The sequence below is a fragment of the Stegostoma tigrinum genome, chromosome 3, assembly GCF_030684315.1.
Source record: "Stegostoma tigrinum isolate sSteTig4 chromosome 3, sSteTig4.hap1, whole genome shotgun sequence".
NCBI classification, from domain to species: domain Eukaryota; kingdom Metazoa; phylum Chordata; class Chondrichthyes; order Orectolobiformes; family Stegostomatidae; genus Stegostoma; species Stegostoma tigrinum.
This window is the reverse complement of record NC_081356.1, coordinates 113,081,771-113,108,831: the sequence shown is the minus strand read 5'-3', so window position 1 is coordinate 113,108,831 and position 27,061 is coordinate 113,081,771. Positions and strand designations below refer to the sequence as shown.

Genomic DNA, 27,061 nt, shown 5'->3' with positions numbered 1-27,061 from the left:
TGAGGGGCCGGGAGCAGTGATGGAGGAATTGACAAGGACGCAGAACCTTCTTTGGGATGGAGCATTCCTACCGCCACGCTGACCCCAAAAAAAATCACCACCACAATATCTAAGTACAAAGGCTCCCTAAGTCGCACCATTTTAAAACATATTCTGATTTACTGCATGCATGATCACAAGAAATTTTGGTTAATTTCCCCAGTTTGCTTTTACAGTATTACACTATATTATTTTATTGACCGTTTCCTGAGTCTTTCCTGAGTTGTGGTCATAGTGTTGCCATAGATTTTATCTTATTTGTAAGGGAGTAGTAATTCTTTCATACTCTCTTCTTAATGGATGCCAAGAGATCGCCTGGAGTGAAGCTGTCTGCCTTTGAACTGCTATGTTTTCGGGTGATATGTTCTTTTTAGGGTATACCTTGTCATTCTGCGCTAATTACAGTTATTGCAAGAAAATTGTCCTTAAGTCTTTTCAGTTCATTTTGCAGGTTTCCCACTTAGTTATAGAGTCATACACTTGATTCAGGTTGTGGCCTACTTTATTTGTGTTGCTGTTGGATTTATCTGTTGAGTATTTCGCAGTAATGTTTTGAAGAAGCCTAAAAATAGTTCAACTAAGATAGCAAGGGTCCTGAGAAGTAAATGTTGGTTAAAATACTGATCACTGTTTTTCCCATTGGGTGGGGGCCAGAACTTTGGTGAATTGAACAATTCTTAGGGTGAGCATTTTCCTTTCTGTTACAGCTCTCTGTGTTTGGAATATTTTGATCTCATGGTGTTTGTAAGATTTGGTGGATAGAAAAGTGGTGATAACCTATCTCCAAAACATGCAGTTTTTTTGTGCTATCTTGGCAAATGGTTAGGGGGATGGGTTAAGTTTCATAGAAAATGTTAAAGGGGAGGCCATTGCAGTTTCCAGAACAAGTAATAGGACAGACTGTGTGATTTTTTTTTTTCCTTTGCTCAGTCATGGGATGAGGCTGCCACTGACCAGGCAGCATGTATTGCCCAGAGGGCAGTTTAATCACATTGCTGTGGGTCTGGAGCCACATATAGGCCAGACCAGCTAAGAATAGCGGTTTCCTCCCTTAAAAGACATTAGTGAACCAGATGAGTTTTTCCGACAATTGACATTGGATTCACGGTCATCATTAGATTCTTAATTTCAGATTTTTTTTATTGAATTCAAATTCCACCATCTGTCATGGTAGGATTTGAATCTGGGTCCCCAGAACATTATCCAGGTCTCTGGATTATCAGTCTAGTGATAATACCACTAGGCCACTGCCTCCCCCCATAAGGTTAGGAATCTAACTTCAGGCACATAAGGGGACAACTATGAGAAGGAGAGCAGTCAACACAGTGCTGAGGGTATTGTACTTAAATGTCCAAGGTAAGTTAAACAAGTAGTGCAGATTGTTATTTGCAGGAACAATATTATACACAATATAGACAATAGGTGCAGGAGTAGGCCATTCGGCCCTTTGAGCCAGTACCACCATTCATTATGATCATGACTGATCATCCACAATCAGTATCCTGTTCCTGCCTTATCCCCATAATATTGTGGGTATCACAGACATGACTTCAAGGAGAATGGGGCTGGGAACAAGTATCCAAGGATGTGCATCCTACCAGAAGTACGGGCAGAGGGGAGCGTAGTTGCATGTTTGGTAAGAATTGAAATTAAATGGATAGCAAGAAGCAATATAGAATCAGAAGGTGTAGAATCTGTGTGGGTAGAGTTGAAGATTTGCAAATGAGATAAGGATCCTGATGGGAGTTGTTGACAAGCCTCCTGGTGTAGTCAGATGTGGGGCAGAAAATAAGTCATGAGATAGCACCTTTTCTATTACAGTAATCATGGGTGACTTCAATATGCACATGGTTTGGGAAAATCAGGTTGTTAGTGACTCCTTAAAGGAATTTGCGGAAAGTGTATACGAAATGTTTATTTATGCAGCTTGTGTTACAGTCCTCTATGGAACAGATATTCTGAATTTGGTGATGCGTGATGAGGCAGGCTTGATTAAGGAGCGACGGTGAAGGAACCATAGGAAGCAGTGATCATACTATGAGAAATTTCACCCTGCAGTTTGAGAGGGAGAAGCTGGAATCTGGTGTAATGGTATTATTCATGAGGTGAGGAGCTGGTCAGTGTTGATTAACCTAGCAGGGGAGACAGTGCAGCGGCAATGGCAGGAATTTCTGGGGGTAACTCGGGAGACATGGCAGAAATTCATCCCAAGAGAGAAGAAACGTCCTAAGTGGAGGATGAGACAACCAAGGCTGATAAGGAAGTCAGGGACAGCATAAAAGCAAAAGAAAACCCCTCCAATGTGGTGAAGATTAGTGAGAAATCAAGGAATTAAGAAACCTTTTAAACACCAACAGAAGACAACCTTTCTTGGGGGGAAAGAAAACCACAATGGGGGCGGAGGAGTGGCAGAGAATATGAAATACGAAGGTGAACTAGCTAGTAACATTAAAGCAGATTGCAAGTCTTCATGGAGGAGGACTCCAGTCGCATACCAGAACTTTGAGATTTGGGGGCAGAGGTGAGTATGGTAGCCATCACTAAAGAGAAGGTACTGAGGAAGCTGAAAGGTCTGAAGCAGCAAAGTCATCTGGACCAGTGGGAGTATACCCAGAGTTTTGAAGGTGAAAGCTGGGAAGATTGTGCAGATGTTGATGATCTTTCGGGAATCACTGGAATCGGGGAGGATCCCAGAGGATTGGAAATGGCTTATGTAACACCCCTGTTTAACACATGTAGGAAGTGGGAAGTAGAAGACAGGAAATTGTAGACCAGATAGCCTGGCCAAGGTTGTTTGTAAGATTTTGGACTATGAGGAAAATTTGGAAATGCATGATAAAATAAGGCTGAGTTAACATGGCTTCATCCAGGGACCTCAAACCTGACAGGTTGTTAGAACTCTTTGAGGTGGTAACAAGAAATCTGGACAAAGGAGAGTTGGTCAACGTGATCTGTTTGGATTTCCAGAAGGTGTTTGACAATGCACTGCATGGGAGGATACTGAATAATGTAAGAGCGCTTGGTGTTCAGAGCAAGGTACTGATATGGATCGAGGATTGGCTGACTGGCAGAGGCAGGGAGTTGGGATAAAGGGTACTCTTTTCAGGATAGGAGCCAGTGACAAGTGGAGATGCGCAGTTGTCAGTGTTAGGACCACAACTATTCATGTTATACATTAATGATCTGGACAAAAGTACTGAGGGCATTGTTGCTAAGTTTACAGATGACTTAAAGGTAGGTGGAGGGACGGACGGACAGTGTTGAGGAAGTGTGGAGGCTGCAGAAGAACTTGGACAAGCTAAGAGAGTAGGCTAAGAATTGGCAGGTGGAACACAATGCGTGAAAGTGTCACATTATGCACTTTGGGAGGAATACAGGCCAAGACTATTTTTTTGAAGGGAAAGGCTTTGAAAATCTGAAGCATAAAGTGACTTGGGAGTTGAGTTGCAGATTCTCTTAAGGTTAACATCAAGGTTCGGTTGGCAGCTAGGAGAAAATTCAGAGTTTTATTTATTTCGGAATTAATTTATTTCAAGAGTTATAATACAAGAACATAGATGTACCGCAGAGGCTGTATAACAATCAGACCGCATTTGGAATATTATGGGCAGTTTGCACCCCATATTTATGGAAGGATGTGCTGGACTTGATGGGGGTCCAGAGGGGGTTTACAAGAATGATCCTGGAGATGAAGAGCTTGTCATATGAGGAGTTGTTGAGGATCTGGGTTTGTACTTGACAGAATTTGGAAGGAAGAAGTGGGATCTCATTGAAACTTACAGAATACTGAGAGGCCTGAATAAAAGTTGGAGAGGAGAAGATGTTTTCACTAGTAGGAGGGAATAGGACCTCAGGGCACAGCCTCAGGATGAACAGATGACTCTTCAGAACTTTGAGGAGTAACGTCTGCAGAGGGCGGTTATTCTGTTCCTAATCTTGTGGTCTTATGGTGTTCATCACCTAGCGTATCTTGTGTTATGACACCAAACTGTTTTGATGGAAATCTTTGCTAATTGGTTTTAAAACCATTAAAAATGCAATATTGTTATAAGCCAAGCAGAGGCAAGAAATCTAAATTAAAAAAAAAACAGCGCTGGAGAAACTCGGCAAATCGAACAGCACCCTTGGAGAAGAGAAAAACAATGAGTGTTTGCAATCTGATATGATGACTTTGAAACTCAAAGAACTCCATTAGTTAGATATGAAAACAGCTGTTTTTCATTCACACAACTGCACTAATTGATAGACTGATTGCTGTGATTGTCCCTTATTCTATCTAAAGTCGAGCCAATTCATTTATTAACCGTCAGTTGCATGAGATTGAAGTTAGAGTTCCTATGATTAAAAACCAGGAAAAGGTGGGTGTCACAGTAAATGCTTTACATCAGTCCTCACACTCGAAGACATGAATAGCATTTCAAATTTATAAATATTAACATTAAAAGGACAGGAGAAAATTAATACAATAACTAACTAGAGAAAAATCCTGGGGAAGCTGATAGTGGCAAAAGTTTGATAAATCCCTGGACCTGATGAAATGCATCCAAGGATATTAAAAGAAATAGCTCCAGTGATAATCTCCCAACAATCTTTCGATTCTGGAAAAGTCTCAGAAGATTAGAAAGCTGCCATACATGCGGAAAGGCAATTTTCCCTTCTCGGAGAGTCTACAACCAGAGGCCATAATTTCAGAATGAGGGGTTTGAGACAGAGACATTTAAGATAGTGATGAGGAGAATTTTTTTTCTTCGAGACAGAGGTGAATTTGTGGCATTCTTTTCAGCAGAGGCGGTAGAGACTGAGATGTTAAGATTTTTCTAATCGGTACAAAGACAAGGGTTATGGGGACAAATGAAGTCGTGGAACATCAGATCAGCCATGATCTCAATTGCTAAATAACACTGACAATTACGTAATATATTTAATAAAATAATGGAATATTGCAGAATCTGACTGCTTAGTTCTACACTTCTATAATGACATTTTGAAGAAGATAGTTGTGTATTTCCCTTTCATTTAATTTCATGTTTTTTCTGTTTTCAAATGTTCTTACCTTTTTAAACACTTGAGAATTCTGTTTTCATCAACACCTCTTCAAGAAGTACTTTGATATACGAAGTGAATGGGAGGAGAGTATAAATGAGTAAAGTTTGTTTGATTTTGTTCCAGATCTTCAGCATCTGCAGTTCTTTTTATTCTAGAAAAATATTTTTGTATTGCTACTACCAGTGGATCGAACTTTGGAGAAGTGAGTTGCTTAAGAAAAATTCACCTGAAACCTTTGTGAAAATACGCATAAAGTTGAGTCGTCTGTTGGGGGGGAAATAATCTGTTGAACCAGAAAACAGTTCTTGAGGGGATGGGGATTTTCTTTTCCCACCGTGGGTTGTCAAGGCCTGGAATGCTCTACCTGAAAAGATGCTGAAAGTTGACTCTGTACGTTATTTTATAAGGGAGTTGGGTGATTACCTGAGGATGGAGGCCTTGGAGGCCAAGAGCATGGATGTGGAATGAAAAGCAATTGCTTGGTGCAGTCACATGATGGGCTGAATCATATCCTTTTGTGCTGTCAACTTATAAGACAAGGTGACAAAAAAAATGCACACGAGAACTCATTCAAACATACTATCGCACCCAAATGTTATGATCCTAGCTGATTGTAAGATTGGCCAAGTCAGATTCTAGAATGAAAGTTGATTTGATAGCTTAGAATTTTTACATTTGGGTATGATAGCTCATAATTGAATCACGTTAAAATGAGGCTACGGTGATTCTTTCATAAACAGATCTATTGCACAACAGATGAAATTAAAAGATCATAGCTAAATGTGTGTGATTATACATGGGTCATTGTTCTAAATGACTGTCCAACTTTAAAAGAGCAACTATCTTCTCAGAACTGATTTAAAATCCACATGCCTCTGTTTTAAAAAAATTCAATTTACAGAAGTTTTATACTAAACATATTCATCACATAGGATAAACCTTTTTATAAATTTTTTGGAATTTCTAGGTGCAGGAAAGGAAACATCTGGAGGATGCAACCATTATTGTAATTCCAGTCAACTTGTCCCATGGCTTCCTCTTGCTTCAATGTATTTAGTTTCCTTTCGTTGTTCTATCTAGCTTGGCCTCTTCACTTGCACTCCATTTTTTGGCTCACATAGCTGGCAGTATCACTTTTTAGCTGCAGCATTCAGTACTGTGTCGTATCCTTCATTCAGTACTACGTCCTATCCTTGTCTCTAGACACCAGAGCAAGGAATAACTTTAGCAATGAGTGGAAGAGCTCTTCTTTACTAGGACCTCAATGTTACTCAACTTTCTCCTTTGTACTGTGGATTTACTGTGGCTACTGTGTGCCTTTTCATGTCTATTCTGTGAGTGGAGCTGTGCTTAATCATGTCACCAGCAGCTTCAGGCTAACCTGGATACAGATTTGACTACAGCATAAGAATAAGAAGACCTTTCGGGAATTTCGGGAGTGTCTGTTGTGTTTGAATCAAAGGAACAATAGACCTGCTTCTGCTTTTATAGGATCAGATTTGTGATTCCACGAATTTTAGAATCTGAAGCCAAACAATGAGCAAAATGACACATTCCACCACCAATATGTGTTGGCAGCAGTGTGCGTTACCTACAAAATGCACTGCAGCAACCTACCATGGTTCCTTCAACAGCACGTTCCAAAAGCAAGACTACCATCTAGAAGACCAAGGACAGCAGGTACATGGAAACATTGTGACCTGCAAGTATGCCTCCACACCACTTGTCGTTTGGAAGTATTTCACTGTTCCTTTGTTGTCACTGAATCAAAATCCTGGAACTTTCTTCCGAACAGTACTATGGGTGTACCTACGCCACCATGAACTATGGAGGTTCAAGAAAGCAACTCTCTACCTCCTCTTTTGAAGGCAGTTAGGTTTAGTCAATAATACTGGCCTAGCCAGTGATGCTCACCTCTTGTAATGAATAAAAAAAAGCCTTTCTCATTTCTGAATAGATTTCTAGAAATATATGTGAGATGGAATTGCATGATGGATTTTTGTCAAGCCCCACCTTTTGAGCTCAAAGGAGTATGGTTGTGATCGAGTTTGTCCATTCATTTGTAGGTCCTATTACCTCATTCAGGGAATTGTAATTAGTGAAAATGAGACCATCTTCTGACTGAGGTAGTAATTCTATTGATTCCGTGCTGTGAAGTAGTTGAGTGTCTGATCTTTTGTCGTAGAGTCATTGAGTCATGCACCATAATTATCTGGCATATCCCTGCTGCCCTCCTTAAACAACGGACCCGTATTAGCTATTCTCCAGTCATCTGGCACCTCACCTGTGGCCAGTGAAGTGTTCAATAGCTCTGCCTATCTGGCTGAGACACTTACTTAGTATGGGATGGGGTGAGTTGCTGCCAAGCGTTGTGGTTAGTTCTTAGTTTAAATTTCTTTGGAAGGCACTCTGTTCAAATTGTACAAAGTAAGACGTTACCTTAAACCTTAAATAGCAGTAATAGGGAAAAGATATAAAAAGGATCTGAGGGGCAACTCAGAAGATGGTGCACAGAGGTTGATGCATATTTCGAAGGGGAAGTGGTGGAAGCTGGTATAATTGCAATATTTATAAGGCATCTGGATGGGTATATGATTAGGAAGGGCTTAGAGGAATAGGGGCCGACACGGACAAGTTGAATCAAAACGTCTGTTTCCATGCTGTACAATTCCATGACTCTGTAACAATGGTAGTATACAAACTGTAAGATTATAATACATAATCTTGAATGCTACTGGATGAAAGAGACAAAGGACTGGAATAAATTTTAATTGGGCTAACTTTCCTGTGCAGTAGCTGACTTTTGTTTGCAGTACATGTCATTGTGTCTATCACTTTTTAGTAGCTGGATTGTTTCCTTAGCAAGACTGAACCTTATTTCCTTAATCTGAGTCAACATTTTATAATTCTGATCAAGAAATTAAAACATTACTCTTTAAGATTTATTTTTATTGTTAACCGAGACCGGCACTTGCTTGGGAGTTAAATTTTATATTGACTTTTCCCTTCTTGCTATTTCTTCGTCACTGTGCTTCAGGATACAGTGTGTGTATGATGGCTTATCCGGAGTTGAGCTTCACATGCCACACCCAATTCTTTGTCATACTATCCCATATTGGTACTTTTCTGCCACTCTCCTACCGCCAGTGGTTTTGAAACACTTTTATCTGTGCCTTGTTCAACTACGGAGTGACTTTTCCTCCTCCTTTCCATGCATCAGTAACACCGGCTACTACAAAGTTCCAAAGCACCTTGTAAATAGGGCTAGACAGGGATATGCAGGCCAAACTATAGAACAGTGGCCATAAACCTCAATAAAATTTCTTTTTTCTTGTGCTTCCAAATGAGGAGAGAGATGCAGAGATGGAAGGGTGGGGGAAGATGTTGCTGGTCACAATCTCTTGCTCTTCCCTTCCTTTTAACTGAAGTACCTACAGATGGTTGGTAACTCTTGAAATCACTTGGCTTGTTTTGGCATTCACTTTGGATCTATTCATCACACATTCACTTCTAAGTCTTGAGGTTTCTGACTTCCAATCTACTAACAAAACATTTGCAAATGGCATCAAGCAAGATCATCCTTTTCTCAGTCCGAGCAAGCAAATTGGGCCAAATGGATCCTCCTATACTAATAGGTTTCTTTTTCCATGCCCAAAGCTAGAGTTTACCATATGACTGTTTGCCATTGTGTGCTGCAATATGGAGATTTTTTTTTTGCGTGGAATGTTGAATGAGACCCTACCTGCAATTTGTAGACGTAAAAGATACCATGTTATAATACAGAAGAGCTGGGGAGTTCACTTGGTGTCCTGGCCAATGTTCATGTGACAATCAATATCATTAAAACAAATTATTTGACCATTATTTAATTGACGTTTGTAAGACTTTGGCCTTGAATTAAATGTGTTTTTTTTAAAAATGAAGACATTTCTGAGTTATACAGCGCTTTGAGAAATCCCGAGGTTACCAAAATCAATGTTTGATTCCTCCTTCAAACAGGAGTTTGAAGACTCATTTGAAGGTTGAAGGCACTCTCATCCGGATATTTGTATTCGACACATTGTTAATGAAATTTGTTGCAGTTTTCCATGAATGGTGTTGTCGCCCTCATGAAATTTTGTGAAGATGATATGAAAAGCCTTCAAATACACATTCGAAAAAAAACTTCATTCAAATATTTAATAACAATATTAAATAATATTAATGCTATTAAAAATAAGTGTATAATATTGTGTAAAAAGCTCTAAATTTCTACGTATGTAAAATCTAGTTTTCCACATTTTTATATTGCTTGTCTACATGTTTTTGTCCCTTTTTATGCCTATGAACGTATCAGTGAGAAGCAAGTATAGATCATTTGGTCCCTTGAGCTCACTCTGCCATACATTAACATCATAGCTGATCTGATAGTGGCTACAATTCCAAATACTAGCTGCCCTGATAACTTTGACTTAATTAGTTAAGAATCTGTTTGCCTTTGCCTTAAGTGATCAATAATGTTCACTGTATACTCTGGGGAAGAAAATTGCATAGACTTTCAACTCTCAACTCTCATTGGTGTCTTAAATAGACAGCTCTTTGATTTTAAACCATCTACCCTTGCTCTGTCCCTCCCAAAAGTGGAAACATCTTTTGAAAATCCACCCGATCAAGTACACGAAAGATCATTTATGATTCCGTTTAGAAACATAGGAAGTAGGAGCAGGTGTAGGCCATTCACCCCTTTTGAGCCTGCTTCCCCACTCATTATAATCATGATTGATAATCCAACTCAATAGCCTTGGCCTGTTTTTCTCCCCCCATGTCCTTTGATCCTTTTAGCCCTAAGTGCCACATACACCGTATTGAAATTCTACGATGTTTTGGCCTCAGCTGCTTTCTTCTGAACTTCAGTGCGTACAGGCCCACACTATCTACCTTTGCCATGCCAGGTATCGACCTTTTCTGAACTACTTTTACTACATTGCCATCCTTCCTTTAAAGAAAGAGGTCAAAATTGCAGCGACAAATTCACATGTGGTCTTACTAAAGTCCTGTATCACTTTAGTAAAACATCATTTATAGTCTGATTCTCTTTCAATAAATGATATTGCTCATTTGCCTTGTTAATCACTATTGTACCTCCATGCTATGTCTTCGATTCATGTATCGGGATAGTCCGATTCCTGTGTGCCTCTGATCTCTTGCATCTTTTGTTATTTAAGTAACATAGTGCACTTCTTTTCTTCCTGCTAAAGTGCTTTGTTCTTACGCATTATACTTCATCTAACATGTTGTCCACGTAACCTGCTTGTATACCTTTGCAGACTCCTTATGTGTTCTCCATAACCAAATCTTCCTACCTATCTTTGTGCAAGTGTAACAACCATACATTCAGTCCTATCAGCACTTTCAAACTCACAACCACTTCCATCTGGAGGGACAAAGGCAGCAGATGCATGTGAATACCTGGAAGGTGTTTTCCTCCAGGATACACATCACATCCTGACTTTGAAATATATTTGCATGGAAATATAAAGCAAATGGACTGCAGTGGTTCAAGAAGGCAGCTCACCAACTCCTTAAGAACAAATAGAAATGGGCAATAAATGCTGGCCTGGTCAACAACATTCACAAGTAAATAAAATTTTGATCCCAGTCATACTGATAAATAATGTAACCTTTTCCATGGATCTAACTAGCACTCCAGTTGTCATGCCTTGCCAATTTGAAAATGACCTATTTATATCTAACTTCGTATCATGTTAAGATGGATAGAGGATTGATTAGTTAACATGTTACCTTCATTACAGTACAGGCTCTTAATTTTGCATTAGTAATGTTTCTCAGTCCAAACTTAGATGTTGAATGACTGCACAAGTCATGCTGGTGTTTACGCTCCATCTGAGGCCTGAGCTGTACTTCTGTAACTCTAGCAGCATAACCCTCAATTTTCCTCATCGTCGAATATTCATCTATACCCTTGCCTTAGCTGCATCTGTAATATTTGTTTAATCAGTTCTCTGGGTAAAGAGGTTTCTTTAAATTTTTTTTAGGATTATAAGAAATCCAGTATTGACCTCTAGAATAGCTGCTGGGGGCTGGATGTTTATTTAGCCTGTTCTTGATTTCCAATTATTTATTTAGTCAAGGCCAGAGAAATACTGTATCCAGCTCAATTAAGATTCCTGGTGGTGTGATTGATTATTCTTGGTATTCAACTGCTCAGTTTCTCTGTAAATAGTATTGGTGCTCTTCAGCCCTTGGCTAATAGTGAGCTGAGAGTGTGTGGGATAGCTGATGATTTCCAGTGTATTTCATACAGATTACAAATCTCTTTTCTACCAGTTTCGGAAAATGAAAGTGCAAAGGTGAGACTTTCAGTGAAAATAAGGGACGGTGTGTTTCCAAGCCTTGGTCTGCAAATGCCTTTATGCTGCTTCATCTTTGTTCTAAAACGGAAGAAATATTCCAAGTTTAGTTCTGTGTTAAAAGCAACAATAATAAATGCAAGTTATTACGTTTCAAGGAAATGCACTCTATTCAAGGTAATCTATTGCATTGAGACTCCTATCCGTAAGTGAATTTGTAGTGCAGACTTATCTAACATATTGGTACCTGGAGACTTCATGCAGAAAGCCTGCCTTGAAATGGTAAAATTCATGTTGGAGAAATAACTAATGTTCTCATTATTTGAAATGTGATATTTTTGGGATAGTTTGGAGTATTGCTTCATGAGACAATGGAACTGAGGTGTAGATCAGCTGTGGTAAATAGTCCAGCAGATTTGAGAAGCTGAATGACCTCTTTCCGTTCCCATAGTTTCTGCGTTCCTTCCCTGCTTGTTGCATAGTGTACCTGACCTGGGAATGCTTGATAGGCACATTTAGGGAAAATAAAACTGAATTTTTTCATTCCCCTGTATTAATCTCCTTTTACAGAGTGCATGATTTGCTCGTACATTCAAGCATTTTATTGACTCCTGGGGGGAAGAAAATACACCTGTAGAAAAGAAATATGACCAATGAGGTGGCTGTCTGGCTGCCAGGATTTGTACTGTGGGGGGAAAACTGAAGTTTTGCTGGTTTAATTCTGCTTGGCTATTTATTCCTTTTAGACAAGAGGACCAGCAGCCGAAACCCTTTCCCCTCCATCCATGCTTGAAGAGCTTTGAGGATGAGGACCAATTCCTACGCACGTGCTCCAGGGTGCTGGTGATTTGTCTCTTAAACACAAAAGATGTCACTTCTCATAGCTTAAAGATTGTTCTTGCAGAAATATTAGCCATGAAAGGTAGGTGCAAATCGTTGGTAATTGTGCTTGTTGAAGCCGGCTGTTGCTGAGTTGTGCCTTCATCTGTTGTGAACATGAATCTTTTATTATCATCTTTTGTACTTTAAAAACTGTGTGTTTTAAACCTACTGATTACTGCATTTAATTTATCTAGATAAAGGAGTGCCTTTCACCTGAAAAATGTGGGGAAACTAACAAAAAAAAATTACATTCAAGTTTAGGTATAGAAACAGTTTTTACCAAGATGTTAAAGAAGTCTTTATCTCCATCAATTTAACTGAACAATGTTGTTGGTAATGGTTCCATCTGCATTGCTGATGGTGAGTTCGCCAATTCAATTCAATGGATTCGGAAAGTTACTTAGTTCGAGGAAGAAATTCAAGGACAGTGCTTAGATCATGAGCTTGATTTTGTCGCAATCTGTCATGAAAATTGGGAGAAGTAACCATGGAAACCTACCGTGTTTTATTTGTCACTGGTGTTAACCTTCTGGAGGTACCCTTGAGATACAGCTGCCAGACAGACAGAGTTCCAGTTAAAAGTAACATGTCGAACTTAATTTCCTAGAGGGAGCTGAATAACCATATAAGTTATATTAAAAAAAGTAGTTTCATGGTTATGATTTCTGTTAATTTAATGTCATTCCAGATTTGCTTATTGAATTGAATTTAAATTTTTCAGCAGCTGTGTTGCATTTTGAGCTCAGCATTTTGAGCTCATTCATCTAGCCCAGTCCTCCTGAATTACTAATCTCATGACATATTTAACTCATCATTCATCACGAAAGCTTAGCTTTGATTGGAGCATGAAACATAGTGAGTACAGTCCCAACCTGTTTAGCCTTTGCTCATTAAACAATTCCTCCAATCCAGGAATCATCCTACTGAACCTTCTCTGAGCTCCCTCCAATCAAATGATGTATTTCCTTATATGATAGAACGAAAACTGCTCACAGTACTCCAGATGTGGTCTCAACAGCAACTTGTACAGTTACAAAAAGACTTTCCTAATCTTACACTCCAACCCCATTGGAATAAGGGCCAACATTCCATTAGCTGGACTGTTTTTTAAGTGTTGTTTTTATTTTATTCACTGCACCCTTTCAAGGAAAATTAATGTTTGCACATGGAGATGAACTGAAAATAGCTGCAGTTTGACTGTCTCAAATGCTGGTGCACAAATCCACTAGAAATTGTTCTTTAAACTGTTTAAATAATAAGTGCTGTATGAAAATCATTATTTTCCCTTAGTATTTCATTTAAGAGAGTTGGTATGAATTTGTCCCTCAGTCTTATAGTAGACTGAACTATAGATAAAATATGTGACAGCAAATGTTTCTTTAGTTTGTGCCAAATTTCAGAAGAAGCACTCCAGGCTCCAGACTGTTTGTGTGTAAAATGACAGGAAATTGATTTGCTGTTACTTAATTTGAAATTGAGTAGAATAAGTCAACTTTATCATGCAAGTAACCTTGTCTTCTTAAGTCAGATGCAAGCACCTCAGTGTTGATTTCTGCTAATCCTTTATGCTGATTTCAGCTCTGGTGTTTTTGTATACTCTGGTGCTGTGACTTCGCTGGCAGAATTTCAGTCAGCACCACATGTCAAGTGAGTTCCACGGTCTCCAAAAGAAAAGAGAAGAGAAATGAATAAAGTTGCCTGTTGAATTCAACAGAAGTGTCTTTTCTTTTTGCCCTACCCCCAACCATGGTTAAAGTATATAATGATTCGTGATCCCTGTTTTTTTTTAAATTGCTACCTGCCTTCTTGGGTTATGGGTGTAATGTAAGCCTTTTGAAATACATTCTGCTTTAATGGGTTTTCATCTTTCATGGATTTTCACCCTGACCTAGTTGAAGTATGAACAACTAGAAAGGATAATCCTCTAGCAAGTTTGTGTACGAAGCAGTCCACCCTCGGGACCACAAAAGTGATTTTTTTCAGCCCATTTAATGGGCGTGGAGGATTCTGAGGAGGATCTACAGACAATGCCAAGATTCTGTCTGTAGCTGTCACTCTTTGTCTGCCAGTGAATCTGGGAGGAGAACGAGAGGCTGCAGACTTGAGGATAAACTTGACCACTTTCAGAAATGGATGTTAAGGGAATACCAAGAAGCTGTGGCCAAAACTGAAGATCAAGTTGACAAGATCAATGTGATCAAAGAACAAATCAGGAGGGAGTGGATTAAAAGCACCTGTGATCAGCTCCATGATCTGCTGCTGAAATTTGAAGTACAAAGGAATAACATAGCATCTGTCTTGGAGATGACCGTGAAATACCTGAAACTTGTGCAAACCCTTCACAGACTGATTGATAGAATCCCTACAGTGTGGAAACAAGGCATTCGGTCCAACAAGTCCGAAGAACATCCCACCCAGACTCACCGCGCCCCACCCCAGTCATACATGTCCCATGGCTAATCCACTACACCTACACATCCCTCGATACTATGGGAAATTTAGCATGGCCAATCCCCCTAACCTGCACATCTTTGGACAGTGGGAGGAAACCAGAGCACCCAGAGGAAACCCACACAGACACACCATGTGCAAATTCCATACGGACAGTCAATTGAGGCCAGAATTGAATTTGGGTCCCTGGCGCTGAGAGTCAGCAGTACTAACCACTGACCCACCATGCCGTCCCTTATCCCACCTCTGGAACAATTGAAAATTTTATCCATACCTGAAGGACTATACGCAAAATGGCAAAACCCAACTCCAGAGAGATGCACTAAAACAAATAGGGAGAAGCATGCAACAAAAAGGAGCCAAGAAGAAATTGCACAATTCAAACTACAAAAGGAAAAGAACATCTTTGAGTACCGTCATTTGATAGTACAAAACTTGAGCACTGCTGAAATAAAAGGACACATTCTGATTGGTAAAGGCATTGCTAGGGAGAGAGAGCACCAGTTAACTGCCTAGCTTGTTTAAATTTTTAACAAGGTCGGGGGTGGGTCGGGGGGAGTTGATTCTGATTTGTCAAGACATTTTGTTGACTTGAAGTTGGTACAGTGTGTATACACGTTCTTTGCTAACAAAGGACAACACCCTGTGTATTTAGATATATAGCTTGTAGTTAGTACTGAACATAATAGCACTGAAGATTTGTGCTCTCCAGCTTGCCATGCTCCCTAGCCAAAAAGTTCCAATACAGCTGCAACATGGGTATCCACCTGACAATAGGGAAAACTGCCCAGGTATGTCCTGTGCACATAAAGTAAGCCAAACCCAGTGTGGCCCAATTAGTGTCCTGTTGGTCCACTCTTGATCATCAGTACAGTGATGAAAGGTGGCATTAACAGTCCTATCATTCAGGATTTGCTTAGTAATAGTCAGCTCACTGGTGCAGTTTTGGTTCCACTGGGGCCACTTGGCTTCTGATCTCATTACAGCCTTGATCCAAATGTTCTGAAAACAGCTGAAATCCAGAGGTGAGGGGAGAGTAATTTTCCTTGTCAATAAGGCCGCATTTCACCAAGTGTGACACCAAGGAGCCCTAGCAAAACTGCAGTCAGCGAGAACTAGTGGGGAAAACTATCTACAGGATGCACTACAGAAATTTTCCAAAGATCCTTAGACAGGATGTTCCAAACCCATGATCACTTCCATCTAGAAGGTCAAAGGTAGCAGATACATGGGAGTACCAACACCTGCAAATTCCCCTCCATGCCATTCACCATCCAAACTTGGAAATATATCACTGTACCTTCAATGTTGCTGGGTGAAAACCCTGGAGCTGCCTTAATGGCATTCAGCGTGAATGTACACCAATGGACTAGAGCAGTTTAAAAAGGCAGCTTCCCACCATCGTTCCAAAGACAAGTTGGGATGGGCAACAAATGCTAGTCCAGCCAGTGACCTCCACCTTCTGTTATTGAAATTTTAAAAAATACAATACAGATTGTGTGGGTTTTTTTGTAATTTCAAAGACAGCTTGTCAACTAGTCAGAACTCTTTTGCACAGCAAACATTGATTTCCCTCTACATTTTGCCTTTCCTGCCTATTGTCCTAAACACAGTAAGATGAAAAGATTCAACAAATGCCTTTCTTTCAGCCTTACTAAACAAATTTGGAGAAGATTGAATCACTCCCTGTTAGCTATGACAGCAGTTAGGCAAATAGGCTATTATTTCTCTGAAATAGCAGGACCAGGATCATGATCCGTTTTCAGTTGCTGTAAACATTGGGTAAAGTTTGCATAGGCTAGGAATGTGTTCCAACACATGATGTCAGCACACCTAGTCCTTCTCTAGAAATATTTCTCCTGTTCTTCTAGTTTCAACAAAATCACTCCAACACTCTGCCAGCCAGGTCTCTTCCTCCTTCAGTGTTAGCTGTGGCTCCGTTGGCAGTGCACACACTCTCTCCCACTTAGTTCAAGTCTCACTGTAGAGGCTTGAGCACAAAATCATAGTTGACACTCCAGTACAGTACTGAGGTGGCACTGCATTGTCAAAGATCTAGCCTTTTAGATGAAGTGTTAAGTAGAGTCTTGACTATCTCCTGGAATTGATGTAAGAAAATTGATTAAGAGCAGGGAATTAACCCCTAGTGTCCTAGTCAATACTGATCTCTCAACCAGCATCCCAAAACAGATTGTTTGGCTATGGACCTTTATGGATGCACCGTAGCAGCATGTACTATTTACAAGATGCAACAACTCTATATACAGCAATTTCCACTCTGCAGCAGCTTCCAAACCCCCATAGTCTACCTCCTAGAAGGACCAGGATGACAATGGCACGGGAATCCCACCATCTGTAAGTTCCCCTCCAAGTCACATAATATCATGACCTGGAACTTTGAGACATGTCACTTAAATCTGGCACATGCCATTTGGGCCTTTGAGCCTACTTTTCCAGTTGATAAGATCAAGGGTGACCTGAACATGGTCTCAACTCCACTTGTTTGTCTGCTCCCTCAGAGCCTTTGGCTTCCTTGTCTGTCAAAAATCTATCCAATTCACGTCAAATGAATTCAATAGCCCTCTGTCCACTGTTTTCTGGGCTAGTTAATTCCACACACTGGTAACTTTGAAAGAAAACAAAATCATCCTAATATCCTTCAGGCTATTTGGAATCTTCTTTCCTCCCACAGGATGACCCAGTGGGTAAAACTCTCAACTGTTCAATATCTCTTCATATGATAATTTCCTCATCCTGAAAATGAATAAAGTGAACATTCTCTGAACTGCTTTGAATGCAATTATATCATTTCTCAACTAAGGAGACCAAAACCTATACACAGTAATCCAGATATGGTCTCACTAAGGTCCTTGTAACTGTAGAAAATTTTCCTATTTTGATATTCTATGCAGTTGGCTTTTCTAATCACATGTTGTGGCAGCAACTAACTATGTGTGATTCATGCACCAGGACACCCTCTGTACTAGATAACAAAGTGTGAAGCTGGATGAACACAGCAGGCCAAGCAGCATCTCAGGAGCACAAAAGCTGATGTTTCGGGCTCTCTGATGAAGGGTTTAGGCCCGAAATGTCAGCTTTTGTGTTCCTGGGATGCTGCTTGGCCTGCTGTGTTCATCCAGCTCCACACTTTGTTATCTTGGATTCTCCAGCATCTGCAGTTCCCATTATCTCTGATCACAATTTCTCCCTCTGTACCACCGTCATTAAGTATCTCTTATTGCTGAATCAAAATTACTAATAGCGCTGAATGTAACTACATCACATGGACTGTATTGGTTTAAGAGGCAGTCTCACTATCACCACCTGTTGGGAAACTAGGGATTGGGGGGGTGGTAACAAATGCTGGCCAAGCCAGTTTAGCCCAAGTCTGGATGTTGATGAGGCACAAGATTGAGCAACTTCTGTCTCCTCCGTGCACGCCTCCCCCACCCCAATCTATCTGTCAGATTCTCTACCCCCAAAGAGTCATATCTACATCAGGCTGAACCTTTCCAACTTGGAAACTGGACCCACTCCTCTCAATTTCAGAGCCAAATTCATCGCACATCCACTGGCCTAATTTTACAGGAAGCAGCTGATTAGAAACTGGTAGGCAGATTCTGAAAGAATCTCGTGTGGCCCACCACAAGGGGTTTTAATGGGCTTCACTCTATGACCAGAGAGTGTGCTGTTGAGGGCCAAGCAGTAGGGCAATAATGGAGGCACCATTGATATCATTGGGAGTGACTGTCCTGACGATTACAGATGGCTTGTTTCCGGGAAGCCCTGAATCAGTAGTAAGCTTGTGACAGAGGAATACAGAAGCAATGGCACTTTCTGCCAGTAACCACCAGAACTTGTCACTGTTCTGATGAAGGGTCACCACACTTGAAACGTTAACTCTGATTTCTCTTCACAGATGCCACCAGACCTGCTGAACTTTTCCAGCAACTTCTGTTTTGGCTTATGATTTATAGCATCTGTAGTTCTTTTTGTTTATATCCATACTGTGAGGTTGTCTTCTCTTAGTTGCTGGGATGAGGTGTGCAAGTTGCCAATAATGCGTCATTTGACCTTTTTATTTGCGTCTTGCCTGAGTTGCCATACCACCCCTTGGGTAATAATCTGAGGTGAGACCAACAAACCAGCCTGATCCACATCTATTGGAATTTGTCTCCCCTTCTGCCTCTGCAGGCCTGGGAATATCTCGGCCAAAGTCTACAACATCTAGTGCATACTCTCCCTTTGAGTAAGCATCGCTCCCTGGAAAGTTGTCAATACTTGTGGAATCACACTATTCTGAGACAGAACCTGATAAAGAAACAAATTTTCTTGTCAAGTTTGGTGTTAGTTCATAATGTGTTTCTGACAATGGCCAACTTGGGTCGGTGTTGTCAATTTAATTCTAAACTCTTCACCTTCATCTATTTTGACAGTCCTAAAACCAATGGTGGAATTGCTGAGTGATCCAGACTACATTAATCGAATGCTGCTAACCCAGATGGAACACAGGGAACAAGTGAATGAGCGTCACAAGAAAGCCTACACTTATGCCCCTTCATATGAGGAGTTCATCAAGCTTATCAACAGCAGCTGTGATGTGGAGTTCTTAAAGCAGCTGAGGTAATGGCAACTTTTGTCTGTACAGTTCCCATGTTTGTAGAAGCTAGTCTCTTTGGAAGCTGTTGTGACCATATTGTAATGACCCTCCACCATTTATTTTAAAAGTCTCTCTGCTGTCCACCACTGATCTATTTCTTTGGCTCAGTGGCTACTCGATTGGTGCTTTGGGATACTTGCCTATTTTTAAAAATTCAACTTCAGTAGAAAGGTGTTGTCACTGTTAAAATACTTTAACAGTGTGGAATGCTTCCGCTTGGCAGTAACTTCAATGTAATCTTGGATGAGTCATTCAAACCAGTGCAAAGGATTGAAGTATGAATTGGTCTCACCAGCAAAAGGTAGTCTGTTTCTTTCCACCAACCGCCCGCCCCCCCCCCGCCCATTACTTCTTTTGTTATTTTTTAAGTTGGATTACTCCTTGATGGAGGTTGAGTTCCGATATCAGAATGTAGGTGTTGCAGGCATTTTCAGTTGTTAATAAAACCTCACTAAGTCACCACTCTTAAACAAAACCAGTAGTATTTTGTTAAGCTGCTTTATTGCATTTTTTTGGAAGATTTTATTATCAATTGTGCAATTGAATTTTTGTAAAAAGTTGGCGTGTAACCTAACTAGCAGAATTTTGGGCTTAATTTGCCAGTCGTGCCCAAAGCAGGACTTTAGTTTCCTCTGGTGTTGTCTTTTGCAATTCACCATTGCTAAAGTTAAACCTTGGCATGCTTTTGGAAGTTGCATACTGTGTGAGGAAGAATTAAAATCGGTGCATAAATCTTTCTAAGTTGATAGGGTCTATCACTCAGGTGGCCAGTGATAGGATAGGGGAAATTATATATCCTGACTTCGGACGAAGCGGGAAGCATTGCTAAAGAGAACAGCTATTGATTTCTTAAGAAGAAAAGCTTTGAAAGAAAGTGATTAGTAACATGAAAAATGGTGCATTGACCAATTTACGGTAGTTTTCAAAGACACTAATCAGATATGAAACTAGTCTGATTTGAAATACGTGGGCCATGGTTGGCTGGTAAATCCAGATATGGCTCCTGAAAGCTGAGGGGTTTTATTGATGTTTATAACAGAACTTAGTTGAAAAAGGTTTATAATTCATAGGCACTAAGAACAGCTACTGAAAGCGCAAATTGAAAGTTAGTTTTCAACCTTTGGTTTATTTAGTGCTAAAAATGAGCTGCTCGTGTACTACCCTGGGAAAAACATGTGATAACGTTGTCACTAACAATGGGGAGGGTGGCGAGGAGGTGGCTGCAGGAGAGTTTAGGGAAGGAGGTGGCTGTAGGAGATGTGTGTGTTGTAGGAAAGGAAGATCCAAGGAGGTGTAGAGCATGGACTGAAGCTGCAAGAGGAGATGAGCAGAGGGATGGTGTAAAAGGGTGTGGGGTGGGGGAGAGGGAGAAGGCAGTTTTAACCTGCCAACAAAGGAATACTCAGCTAACCTCTGATCTAAGAAAACTTGAAATCAATGAACTTCTTGCACTTTGAATGTGGAATCCCTGCAGTGTTAATTCAGGAGCTACAATACATGGGGGAAATTTGTACTGAATCCTGTTGTAATGAACGTTGTCAATTACTAAATTTAAGGCCCAGTTTGAGATCATAGATACAATAATTAGTTATAATTGCCTGGTTTAAATGTTCCAGCTTTGTGTGTGTGTGTGTCTGTCATTTTGGGGAAAAAAAAGTTTAATTTAAACTGTAGTTATTTTCCTATGAATTTGAGCGCACACTCACCTAGAAAATTAATGCTTTCTGTATCTTGTAAGGTTTAGTGGAGAGTTGATTGTTAAAAATATTGATATATTATTCTGACAATACTTTTGTGAAAGTCTAAGTCAAGTCAACTACAGAAAGAATGCCACAGCATCACCTATTTGAAGAGTTAATCAGAGCACCCACCCCCGCCCAAAATAGGGCTTTTGAAAATCAAAAGGTAGTCCTCAAGAAAATCTTGAGGATCCCTTGAAAAAGCTGAATTATTTTTGATTCCTGTCTCAAGCTAATTAGCTGTGTGAAACCACTAACCTTGCAGGACAAAAATAAAGGACAAGAAATGTTGCCCTGCAACTTAAAAATCGGTTTCTTTTCAGTAAGGAAAAATAACTTGGTTGACAGCAGATTCAGAGTTGAGGGATGGTCTTAATGATTTAAGTCCTGTCTCTCAAAACAGAAGTCTCCCAAAATGCCAAATTAAAATAAAGCTAACAGAAAATAAGATTCTACATTTGTTGCAGAATTGTTTTATTACCATAGAAATAGACAACAGGTTTTATTTGTCTTTTTAAATATCATTTCAGTTTTAATCCATTAGGATGGGAGACTTATTTGTTCCCCTTGCTACAAAATATAACAAAGCAGTATTTGGATTGAAGGTGAGGTAGTTTTGATTTTGATTTCTTTGAATGCTCTAAGCTATTCTGGTGCCTTTGGGTAAATTCTGAATAATGCAGAGTTGAAGGCGTTTGAGCATTGTGGGTATTGGTCAATCAATTTTATATTTCGTCGATATTTTAACTGCAGAATATCATTGCAGATTTGTTATTTGAATACATTCTGTGGTTCTCCAGCTGACCTGTTGTGACCAAGTTTTAAACAAGTCTTTAACATTTTGGCACACACTGATCCTGTGCTGGTAAGTGTGGGATTGTAATCTGAATATTTGCTGTACCATGTGAGTCTTTAATAGGTAGCCAAAATAGTACAATGGTAGTTATGGTATTGAAAGAACATAGACCATAGAGCAATACAGGGCAGAACGGGCCCCTTCGGCCCTTGATGTGGCGCCGACCTGTGAAGATATAATCAAGCGAAAGAACTCAATATAAAAGAATATTTTGCCTGTTTGGCTGAGAAAATTGATGCTCATCAGGTGACTGTTGAGCCTGAATGAAGTTGTTTCCTAATTTGTGAAAACTTGGTTTTGAAATGCTAAAAGGCATAGAGAGCAACCTGGTGAAAATAGTACCCTGCTAGCTGTATCTGTAGAAGTCTAGGAATGTCTTAGATTGAAAAGATCTTATAATTCTTTGAAAGCCCTATTACAGTGGATAGGCTTGTCTTCATTACTCAGACCATTGAGTATTGGAGTTGGGACATGATGTTGAGGTTATACAGGACATTGGTGAGGCCACTTTTGAAATATTGTTCAGTTCTGGTTGTCTTACAATAGGAAAAGTATCATTAAATTGAAGAGGGTTCAGAAAAGCTATTTTCCAGGATGGTACCAGGACTGGAATGTTTTAATTATAAGAAGAGGCTGGGATTTTTTTCAGTGGTGTGTAGGAGGGTGAGGAGTGACCTTGTAGAGTTGGCGCACTGACCTCTACATCGCAGAGGCCAGACACCAACTGTCTGCCTCCTACCACTCCCTGGATCATGACCCCACTCCCGAACACCAAACCATCATCTCCCAAACCATCCACAACCTCATCACCTCAGATGACCTCCCACCCACAGCCTCCAACCTCATTGTTCCCCAACCCCGCTTCTATCTCCTTCCCAAAATCCACAAACCTGCCTGCCCTGGTCGACCCACTGTCTCCGCCGCCTCCTGCCCCACCGAACTCATCTCCACCTATCTGGACTCCATTTTCTCCCTTTGGTCCAGGAACTCCCTCCCTCCATCCATGACACCACCCACGCTCTCCACCTCCTGCAGAACTTCCAATTCCCTGGTCCCCGACACCTCATTTTCACCATGGACGTCTAGTCCCTATACATCTGTATTGCCCGTGCAGATGGCCTAAAGACCCTCCACTTCTTCGTGTCCTGCAGGCCTGACCAGTCCCCCTCACCGACACGCTCATCCACCTAGCTGAACCCATCCTCACCCTCAACACTTCTCTTTTGATTCCTCCCACTCCGTACAGACAAAGTGGGTGGCCATGGGTACCCACATGGGCCCAAGCAATGCCTGCCTCTTTGTAGGTTATGTGGAACAATCCCTCTTCAGTGCCTACACTGGCCCTATACCCCACCTCTTCCTACGTTACATTGATGATTGTATCAGCGCTGCCTCGTGCTCCCACGAGGAGCTCGAACAGTTCATCCACTTCACCAACACCTTCCACCCCAAACTCAAGTTCACCTGGACCGTCTCCAACACATCCCCCACCTTCCTGGACACCTCTGTCTCTCTCTGGGGCAACCACCTAGAAACCGACTTCCATTTCAAGCCCACCAACTCTCACAGCTATGTAGAGTACACCACCTCTCCTCCACCTTCCTGCAAAAATTCCATCCCCTATTCCCAATTCTTTCGCCTCTGCCATATTTGCCCCCAGGATGAGGCATTCCACTCCTGTACGTCTCAGATGTCCTCGTTTTTCAAGGACCGCAACCTCCTCCCTACAGTGGTCGAGAACACCCTCGACCGTGTCTCCCGCATTTCCCGCGACTCATCCCTCACACTCGGTCCCTGCAGTAACCACCCAAAGGGAATCCTCTCTCATACCACCCCACCAACCTCCGGATGCAACGCGTCATCCTCTGACACTTGTGCCATCTGCAATCCGACCCCACCACCAAAGACATTTTTCCCTCCCCACCCTTATCTGCTTTTTGGAGGGACCACTCTCTCCAGGGCTCTTTCGTCCACCCCACACTCGCCTCCAACCCCACCACATCCGATACTTTCCCCTGCAACCTCAGGAAGTGCTACACTTGCCCCCGTACCTCCTCCCTCACCCCCATCCCAAGCCTCAAGAAGACTTTCCACATCAAGCAGAGGTTCAGCTGCACATCTGTTAATATGGTATACTGCATCAGCTGTACCCGTTGTGGTCTCTTCTACAGTGGGGAAACCAAGCGGAGGCTTGGGGACCGTTTTGCAGAACACCTACCTTCTGTCCGCAGTAAACAACTGCACCTCCCAGTCAACCAATTCAACTCCCCCTTCCATTCCTTAGACGACATGTCCATCCTGGGCCTCCTGCAGTGCCACAACCATACCACCCGAAGGTTGCAGGAACAGCTACTCATATTCCGCTTGGGAACCCTGCAGCCCAATGGTATCAATGTGGATTTCACAAGCTCCAAAATCGTCCATTCCCCTACTGCAACCCAAAACCAGCCCAGCTCATCCCCGCCTGCCTAACCTGTTCTTCCTTTCACCTATCCCCTCCTCCCACCTCAAGCCGCACCCCCATTTCCTACCTACTAACCTCATCCCACTCCCTTGACCTGCCCATCCTCCCCAGACTGACCTATCCCCTCCCAACCTCCCCACCTACACTCAGCTCTACTGGCTCCATCCCTGCCTCTTTAACTTGTCTGTCTCCTCTCCACCTATCTTCTTCTCCTCTCTCCATCTTCGATCTGCTTCCCCCTCTCTCCCTATTTATTTCAGAACCCTCTCCCCCTCCCCCTTTTGTGAAGAAACGTCGAGACCCAAAATGTCAGCTTTTGTGCTCCTCAGATGCTGCTTGGCCTCCTGTGTTCATCCAGCTCCACATCTTGTTATCTCCGATTTCCCCAGCATCTGCATTGCTTATTATCTCTTTGTAAAAACCATGACGAGTTTTGATAAAGTGAATGACTAGGGTCTTTTGTCTAGGCTGGAGGAGTTCAAAACTAGGGAGCAGATTTTTAAGGTAAGGAGAAAAATTTAAACAGGACATGAGGGGTAACTTTTTGATACACGGTGGTTTGAAATGATCTGTCACAGGAAGTAGTAGATGCCGATAGAGTTACAACATTTAAAAGCCATTTGGACAGGTACCTGAATAGGAACATTTTAGAGGGACAAACGTAGGCAAGTGGGACTAGTTCAAGTAATTGAATCCTGGTACTATTCAAATAAATCTTTGCAACTGAAATCTATAACATCCAAAGGTCATATTTTATTGAGCTTCTGTGCTTTGAAGAGCCACTTTGATTGAATCCCAAAATTCACTTAATCAAGGGGTATTTGGGAATCCTCGTGCATAAATCACAAAAGGCTAGCAGACAAGCTCATCAGGTAACAGGGAAGCAACTGGAATGTTGGCCTTTATTTGAAAGGGAATGGAGCATAAAAATAAGGAGGCGTTGCTAAAACAATACAAGGTATGAATCCACAGCTGTGAATACAGTGCCCCCTTATTTACAGACAAATGTACCAGCATTGGAGGTAGTCCAGAGAAGTTCAGTCAGGGTTTAACCCTGGGTGTGGTGGTATTGTATGATGAAGAGAGTTTTGAATAGGTTGGGCCTGTACTAGATAAATGAGAGGTGAACTTTATTAAAATATACAAGATTCTTAGGGGATTTGACAGTGTAGATGCAGGAAGTTTATTTTCTCTTTTGTGCGATTCTTGGACCAAAAAGCATAATCTCAAATAAAAATTGTTGCGATAGCATTGAAGAGATTTTATACTGACTGAGTGTTAACTGCTTATCCTTATGTTAAGATTTGAACAAGTTACACTTTTTAAATCATTATTTGGAACATACAAGCAAGCTACAATAGCAATTAAAATGGGAATCCAGAAAGACGACTGCTTGATGAAACCACTTCAAACGCTTCAGAACAAAATTGATGTGATAACTGTCTGCACATATTTTCCTTTTGCATTTTGCATGTCTTCAGGCATACATTCAGTGAAATTGAAGTCACGGATTTTGTATTCCAGCTGGGATAATCTGTATATTTCAAACACAAAAATGGAACTGCTGATTTTGAAAAATGGGTTGTTTGTTTTAATCAATTACAGAATCTTGACAATAGATTGCATCATTTAATTTTGTCTTTTGGGTGAAGGGTCTATCATTTTTCGGTGCGAGAAAGGACAGAAATATATGGAAGTAGTAGATGCAGGTAGAGTTATAACATTTAAAAGCCATTTGAAATATTTTATTTCTTCTTGCACGGATGCAGGCATTACTGACAGTGTCAGTATTTGTTCAGCGTCTCATTGTGTTTTGAGGACAGTTAAGAGTTAGACCCAGCACAATGGGATTTGAGTCAAGACTAAATTATGGTATTTAGATATCTTATTCAGTTCAGTTTCTGGTCAATGGTAACCTCCAAGGTGTTTGTAATAGGGAATTCAGTGATGGTAATGCTATTGAATGTAAGAGACAATGGTTAGATACCTCTTTTGTTGGAGATGGTCACTGCCTTCCATGTATTGTGCAAATGTTACTTGCCACTTATCAACCCAAGCGTGGATGTTGTCCATGACTTGTTGCAAATGAACACAGATTGCCTCTTACATCTGAGCTGCCATAAATGGTGCGAGCATGGTGCAATCATCAGTGAATGTCTTCACTCTGATTTTTATGATGGAGAGGTTGGCTTAGGGCCAACCCCAAGGAACTCCTCCAGAGATGTCCTGTGGCTTTGTGCCAGATATGACTCTAGCCAGGGGGATTGTTCCCCCGATTCTCATTAATTCCAGTTTTTTACTATGGTTAAAAATTTGGAATAAGGCTGTAAAGTGATAACAAGTTCAGTGGCCCTACTGGAACCCAAGTGAACAGTGAGCAACTTATTATTTTACAAGTGTTGCTTGATACCACTGTTGATTATCCCTTGAGAGTAAACTGACCGAGTAGTAATGACCAGATTGGATTGGTCTCCTTTATTCTGCCTTAGTGATCTGTGTAACATTCCACATTTTCAGATTGCCAATGTTATAGCTGTATTGGAACAGTTTTGCTAGGGATGTGGATAGTTCTAG

The 27,061-nt window shown here is 41.0% G+C and overlaps 1 protein-coding gene across 3 annotated transcripts in view; it reads left to right on the top strand.

The window, feature by feature from the left end:
* snx25 (sorting nexin 25) overlaps positions 1-27,061 on the top strand; it is a 208,382-nt gene that overhangs the window by 87,671 nt on the left and 93,650 nt on the right. For all 3 annotated transcript variants that reach the window (XM_048527573.2, XM_048527575.1, XM_048527574.1), the window contains 2 exons: positions 12,182-12,357; positions 19,205-19,391. In XM_048527573.2, the coding sequence (XP_048383530.1) occupies positions 12,182-12,357; positions 19,205-19,391 (363 nt within the window). The remainder of the gene's footprint in view (positions 1-12,181; positions 12,358-19,204; positions 19,392-27,061) is intronic.